Raw genomic sequence first — 7,360 nt, 5'->3', positions numbered from 1 at the left:
CGAATTAGTTAATTTTCTAACCAAATGAGCTCATAGCTGGTGCATCCCATGCTCCCGGGGGAGAGTGCGTAACCATGCGAGCTGCTCTACTGGGCCCTTATCAATCAGAGGTTTATTTATCGTCATACATATGGGGAGTTTTTAATGCTTATCCCGAAATCAAAGTTGACAAGCACTGGAACCCCATCCCCTCTAGCCTCCCATCTGGACACCTCCCACTTGTTTCCATTGCGTTTCTGTTGTGGCCAACCGCTGATATGGCGACGGTCCCTCGGCAGCGCCGTTGGCGTTCCGAGCTTCAGGCTGGCTGGCCAGTTGGGTCAGTTGTTCTAATTCCGTGGAAGCCGTCGGGCGACAACAATGACCACTCGACGCCGCCAACGTGACAGCATTTATCGATTTTTGGCTACCCCTGTGGAGCGCTAGGAGCCAGTTCTAGGAAAAAGTTCCAGCCACACAGACCCTTCGGGTCTGACCAACGGCCTTCACATGAGCATGCTGGGATTCGTCTATCTGGTTCTCATCCTGGGTTGGATACTGATCGTGTTGTTCCTCAAGTGCAAGAAGTCCTTGGCCGCTCCCTTTCGCTTTGGCGAAAACTACACCGATGCCATCGCCGATCCGGGTGGGGTGCCTTATTTCGCACTTAAATGTTTCCCATCACAATTATTTAAAACAAAATATTCCCCTGACATTCTTTAAAGTTAAAAGCCAAGATAATACTTCATAAAATTTTTGACAGCAAGCTAAAATTAGTATCATCACGACACTTTGAAAGTGTGTTCCCTGGCATCCATTGCATGATAACCAAAATAGTGTTTCATAATGTTCTTATCAGCTAGCTAAAATTGGAATCAATTAAATAACTCAAATATAATATATATACATAAATATTCAAACATCAAGACCCTTTGAAAATGAGTAGTCCCCTGACATCCATTAGATGGTAATCAAAAGAGCACTTCATAACGTTCTTATCACATAGCCAAAATTAGAATCGAATTAATAACCCAAATTATTGTTATCTTATCAGAACGACGTCCCTCAGTCCATGTGATCCAGCTGCAGCAGGATGATGTGGAGCGCGAAGATCACTACATGAACAACTTTCACCGGAACACGGAGAACCTGCAGCGGTACTCGCATCGCTCGCAACGCTCCACCCTGGAGGAGCGGACCATCGAGAGGACCTATCCCACGGATGCGGTGATAAACCCTGCTTATATGCACGACGAGGATTATGTGATCAATGGTGAGTTTACATATTCATCTTTTTCCTGAGTAGTTATTAATAATCTTAATCTAAAGCCCCGCCACCTTCCTACGAGGAGGTGATGCGCCAGCCACAGGTGTATCCCCAGGTGCGCCACAACAACCACAAGATCAGCGATGCTGACATCTAGCCCACATATCCGGACTATAAAGCTGTACATATACGCAAACTTCGTCTTGGTCAACTGTGATTCAATTATTTTGTTTGGTTTTTATTTCACTTGCACCTAAAAACATAATCAATTCGATTGATTCAACTTAGGTGGCCTGCGCCCTCTGGCACTGCGAATAATAGTAGTTTTACATAAAAAATGTACAAAATGATTTTACATAGGTATGATTAATAGTTATGATTATGATTAATGACTACAAACAAACAGTCAGTCCCACGTGTGCGGTTGTTACAGATTGTAATTGTAAATAAATTAAGGGTGAAAAATATCAAATAAAATGTGTAAAAAAATAACATATTTTCCTTTGCATTCTTTTGGCTAAATTAAGTCACTAAATTCGATATATATCTCGCACATACAGACACCCAAGCTTGCACATATTGGATACATAAATGTGTTCCCACGTGGCCCAGTGTATTCACAGTTCTAATTACTTCATTGGCGGCTCCTGCCTTTGGCAAGCTACGGCAGCACCTTGTACACGCTGTGCATTTGTATGAAGGCCTCCAGTTGCGTGGGTATCAGACCCTTGAAGTTCAACCGATTCGTGGCGATGGTGCGGGCAGCCAGGCACTTGAGGCTGGTGTGGGCATTCTGATGGGCGTGCAGCCGATTGGCCAGAAGAGCTGCAAAGTGAAAGCGTTTCAATAGGGTCAAGTGGAACCTTATTAATAATAACTTACGATGTTTGCAGGCCGCGGCCGCTGTCTGTCCCGCCGCATTAACTGCGTCCAAGTGGGCTCCTGCCTCCACGAACAGTTGCAGGATGCGCGCCATCTCCGCCTGGCGATCCTGGGCGGTGTTCACCTTGGTCACTAGGATGTGCAGGGGGGTGTTCCTGGCCGCATCTACGGCTACCACTGAGGCACCGCAGTGGACCAGGACCAAGGCAGTTGCATAGCAGGGGAATCTGTGAGGAACAATAGGTTCTTAGTCTTGGAATCTCTAACATCAATCAATCTAAGCCCTACCGGCACATTTCATTCGTGTAGAACTCATCCACCGGCATCACTCCGTTGACTGCGATGTGCAGCAACGTCTGTCCGTCCTGCAGACGAGTGTCGTTCTGTATGAACTTGCGCACCACAAGGAACAGCTGCTGGATGTGCTCCTCATCAATATGCTGGTCATTTTTGCGCCTCGCCAAATGCGTAACGATCTTAATCAGATACAGCGCCGTAATGCAGTTCTGATTGTTCTGATCCTGCCACAGGCGAGGGCAAGTGTTCGGCTTGGCTTCCTTGATTTTAAACTTGTTGTTCTCTATTTCCTGCTGGCACTTGGCCAAAACGGGCAGAACGTGATCCAACGTAAGGTTGTGGTTCTCCACCCGCAAAATCTGAGCGAACAGCTGGGCAAAACGTAAGAGATCGCGATCCACCGAAACCTGGCAAAGATTAAACAAAGAATGATCATAAATTCTACACATTGTACATAGTATATCAAGGTGATACTCACATTATTGCGCATTCGCAGGTCTATGGCGTAGTTCCAGAGCACCTGGCACTGGTAGAATCTGCCTTGGTCCGCCATCACAGCTCCGCGATAGATGATGGCCTGAGGCAACTCCGGATTGTTGCGACCCAGTATGCGCTCTCTTATGGCCAGCGACTCCATGTGGATGGAGTGGTGATTAAGTTTAATGGCATACAGTTCGGGCAGGTTTTCAGTCTCGAACCAATTGTCGTAGGCGGGCACCGTGGGCTGAACTTTCTTGCGGATGACACCGCGTGGATTGCTATATCGCAGCTGCATGGCTCGCAGCAGATAGCTGTACGCCTTGTTCACATCGTACTTGGTTTTGTCATTCGCATAGGTGGCTCCCAGAAGCTCCAGTGCTGTGATCTGCTCCTCCAAGCTCATCAGTCCTGGCCTCTGGATGAATGCCTCGAGAACATCCTCGTGGAGACGCTCAGCTGCCTGCAGGGCGGGTGTGATTCCCAGCTCATTCTTCTTGAGAGTGGCCCCATGGTCCAGTAGGGCAACCACCACATCGAGGTGTCCGCTCTCCGCCGCATAGTGCAAGGCGGTGGCTCCGCACAGGGCCTGATCATTGGCTCGCGAGCCATTCTGAAGCAGGGTGTTCACCACCAAGTGGTGTCCCTTGTAGGCGGCAATCATAAGCGTGTTGTTGTTAAACAAGTTCGTGGCATTTACGTCAGCTCCGTTATGAATAAGGAATTCGACGATGTCCAAGCGACCTGTGGGGGTGGTTCTTATTAATAACATAATTCAATATTTAAGGTTGGTATTTGGGAAGTAATTCCTAATACCGTCAATAGATTCTCACCCTCATAGCAGGCAGCTCTCAACGGCGACGACTGCGCCTTGGTATTGTGATTGATGGCCGCTCCCGCTTGGACGAGCATCTTGACAATCGGCAAATGCCCCATTCCGGCTGCCACCCACAGGGCAGTGGCGCCGTAGACCACCATTCCGTCAAAGATGACATTGCACTCCCGCTCCAAGTCCACATCGTAGTGCGACAGCAGGGTCTTGACGAATTTCACATTGCCCGACATCGCGGCCATGGTTAACGGGGTCAGCGATTGTCCATCTGGCTGATCGAAATTCTGGGGGATAGAGTACAGAAAATAGAACGTTAGACACGGGGGGCCGCATAACACTTATGATGTGCGTGCGCAGCCGTTTCACAGTCAAGGTTGGACGAAAATAGTGCGTCGCAAGTGATAAATTTAAGGTATAAGATCTGTGGATGCTTTCTTTGTTCTTTGTGCTTTTGCTTTACATGGGCGAAAATCGGCCAAAACAGCATCCAGGCCAAAGTCCATGGACTGGGCCCAACTGCGTTGTGCCACGGAAATAGCCAGAGAAGCGTCTGAATCTGGATCTGGGTCAAGAAACTGCTGGCCAGGGACACTCACCGCCGGATACGTGATGTAGTTGGTCACGGGCAGCGTGTCGCTAGCTCCTCGCCAGAATCCGGCTCCTGGCCAGGCGGACTCATACCAGCGCTTGCGAGTGCTGCAATTAGGTGGGGGAAAATCGGTTGACTTAGAGCCTTTTCTAGCTGGATTTGGAGATAAAACTATCTGGGTATTACCGATACAGCTCCGCGTGCATGGCCTGGAATCTGAATTTTAACTGGCAGCTGCCTGGATAGTGGAGGTCCGAGCCCCGAGCGAAAACTCGATAAAACTTCGCCAGGCTCACGATTCCTTTCTCAACCCTAAGTTTGCATACGCTGCCAGCTATTTTGGGGGTTGAATCGAATCGAACCGAAAGGAACCGAAACGCATCGAGAGGGAGCGATAGATCCTGCGCAGGACCAAACAGCTGTTCGCGGAGAGAGGTCCTCGAGGGTTTGTTTACCGCCCGCAGCTGTTCGCCTGCATTCCTGCGAGGCATGCCCACTCAGAGAGAGAACGTGACGAACAAGAGGGGGTGTGGAAGCAAAGTCAACCACATTCATACACAGAAAACAAATAGTGGTACTTTGAGACATCATTGAATCATCAAGGAAATACAATCTATATGTAGAAAAGGAAAGTGTAGCCCTTTCCTCAGAAGAATTTAAGCTAGGAAGGATCTCTAAGCATCTGAACATAGTTGGTGCTAAGAAGTTATATTCATTCTAACAATACTTAGCATCAGCATCAGCAGCTGAGTCATACCTGAAATCAATCTTTTATCTATATACCAAAAGCGATAAGAAGCTGATCTTATTTCCTAGGAATTATTCCATATAAACGGTGGAACTACTAAAACATTAGAGCAAGAGGTCAACAAAATACGAACATTTTTTTGGTTGCTAATCGTTCCTAAGTATACTCCATCTATAAATACAATGCAATGGAGTAGCACATTTTATGGGACCTATGTTTTTCCATACAACTCGATTAGATACGACGCAGCAGCAAATCATTTTGTTAATAAACAAATGAATAAAACGCACGTTTGGGATTTCAGGAAACTGCAAAGCACCCGGGGTCTGGCAGCAGGCCAATTCCGTGTCCAGATAGCCACGCCACCCCTGAGTAATTGGTCAAAGATGGACCGGGTGTCATCCGTTTGATATACAACTGATTGTGAGAGTGACTTTTGGCGCCTTAAATAGGATTTTCATCGCAATTGCTCGGCCATTAATTGCCTGCGATTTTGCTTGTCTTTTTGGCAGGCATTAAAGTTGTAGGTATAGCAACTACAGGTTCTAGTGCTACACTATCACTAAGAAAATAATATAAAAGTACTACCAAAATATATTTAAAATTATTTAATTTAAAATAATCAGGACATGATTCCAAGAATTCGATTCTGTTCTCCTTGGCCAAACAAAGAATTTGATGAGGTTCCCTGGTTGACGAATCGTTCTTTAAGCATTCTAAATTTCTTTTGAAATACAAGTATTGTTATTCCCTTCTAGCTGGCGTTCCCTGTACGGTGGGAGGAACACTATGTTCCCTCTCCGTCGCTCGTTCTCTCCCATAAACAATGACAAACCAAGTAAATACCGAGGCAAAAAACCAGCAATGGAGCGTATACCCGCTCTATTCGGCGGCAGAATTTGCTTTTACATATAACCGAATAATACGTATACGTGCGGCGGCGATGTTCATGAATGACGCAGTAGTGAATTCAGGCAATTACGCAAAAAGGGGCGTTCCGTCCAGCGTGTACTCACTGTATTGACCAGGTGGGCCTGCAGCGCCCGGCTGCCGAAGGAGTTCAGGATCTCGACGAACCGCAGAATCTCGCCGCTGCGGGCCGACAGGTGAAGGTTGTTCAGCTGGGAGAACTGCAGGCGCGGCTCCTGGGGGAACTTGGCCCGCAGCTCCTCGGAGATCTCCACCAGCATTCCGTGGGCCAAGTTGATGTACCCGAAGCCGATCGGGTCGTACAGGTAGGTGTGCTGCTCATCGAGGGGCGCTTCCTCCGGGTCGATCTCCATTCTGGCCGAGTGGGGGAGAAATGCACGGTCGCGATCACCTGGGAGCGGAGAAATTTCTTTTAGAGGTGAAAATTGGGGAAAACGGAAAACATCGATCGTTCTTCGGTTTTTGACGTAGGCAAGCGTAAGGAACGTAAGGAAACGTAGGCACGCGTAAGCAAACGTAAGTGCTAGAGGTAGCAAGGTGATGTTAGATTTCGATGCATTGTAACAGCGCTGTTTGGAATCGTTGGAAAACTGTGGTGAAAAGGGGAACCGATCCTGGAAAGGAGCGCCGTGTGGGACTCCCAAAAGTTAGCCTTTTTCAGATAAATTTAAGTCAATTTAGACAAGGAAGACTTCCCTTATTTTGCAAAGCGTTGCACCTGTCAAACTTACATTTTATTTTTATATTTGTTTTTACGTCTTTTTATTCATGTTAAACATTTAAAGAATGTTGTGTTGAGTTGGGGCGGTGCAAGACGGTCTTCTAGAGTCCAAATTTCGTCGTCCTGAAAAGTACCTTTCTTTAAGTCGGTGAACACTGACCTTTTTTTCACACTATTTCTGTACTTAATTCTGAAGGTACTGACGTCAAGTGTTTTTTTAACGATTATTTTTCATTTTTTTTATAACTTAAAAAATGTAAAGTCTCATTTTTGTTTTCAATAAAAATTTCTAAAGACATAGTTTAAATGTTTTACCTTGATGTGCTATTAATATTTTTGTTCTAAATTTAGCAGTATAGTGTGAAAAATAATGAAAATGGGTTTTTTGATTCGAATTAACCATATTCTCTTAAATATCTTGTAATAATAATAATAATATTAAGTATTTCTCTTGTAGTTGAAGCCACTTTTTAAACAGTTTTAAGTAATTTAAAAAAAGTTTTTATTTTAATTTTAAACCAAATTGTGAAGCTCTCAGTTTTTATTTATTTTTTTAGGTTTAACTAGAAGCTACACTATTAAAAATATAAATTTGTTTGATTTGGGTGTAAATGGCGACCTGCATCTTTCCCGCCGCA

General features: G+C 45.7%; 2 protein-coding genes across 3 annotated transcripts; one reads left to right on the top strand and one right to left on the bottom strand.

Moving 5' to 3' along the window:
- The first annotated feature begins 394 nt into the window (after positions 1 to 394).
- LOC108022924 (uncharacterized) lies at positions 395 to 1,455 on the top strand. Its single transcript, XM_017092136.3, has 3 exons — positions 395 to 625; positions 1,034 to 1,252; positions 1,309 to 1,455. Exons 1-3 carry the CDS (start codon positions 490 to 492, stop codon positions 1,401 to 1,403), a joined length of 450 nt encoding a protein of 149 aa, XP_016947625.1. The 5' UTR covers positions 395 to 489; the 3' UTR covers positions 1,404 to 1,455.
- LOC108022923 (protein fem-1 homolog B) lies at positions 1,448 to 6,467 on the bottom strand. Of its 2 annotated transcripts, XM_017092134.3 has the most exons (7): positions 4,510 to 4,544; positions 4,331 to 4,430; positions 3,736 to 4,018; positions 2,904 to 3,646; positions 2,417 to 2,832; positions 2,129 to 2,355; positions 1,448 to 2,071 (listed from the first exon to the last, which is right to left on the bottom strand). In XM_017092134.3, exons 1-7 carry the CDS (start codon positions 4,527 to 4,529, stop codon positions 1,908 to 1,910), a joined length of 1,953 nt encoding a protein of 650 aa, XP_016947623.1. In that variant the 5' UTR covers positions 4,530 to 4,544; the 3' UTR covers positions 1,448 to 1,907. The 2 variants fall into 2 exon arrangements, with proteins under 2 accessions (XP_016947623.1, XP_016947624.1); XM_017092135.3 differs by lacking the exons at positions 4,331 to 4,430; positions 4,510 to 4,544 and adding an exon at positions 6,088 to 6,467.
- Positions 6,468 to 7,360: the final 893 nt, after the last annotated feature.

This window comes from Drosophila biarmipes, chromosome 2R (genome assembly GCF_025231255.1).
Source record: "Drosophila biarmipes strain raj3 chromosome 2R, RU_DBia_V1.1, whole genome shotgun sequence".
In the NCBI taxonomy this organism is placed as follows: domain Eukaryota; kingdom Metazoa; phylum Arthropoda; class Insecta; order Diptera; family Drosophilidae; genus Drosophila; species Drosophila biarmipes.
The sequence above is the reverse complement of the archived record's forward strand: the minus strand, read 5'-3'. Positions and strand labels throughout refer to the sequence as shown.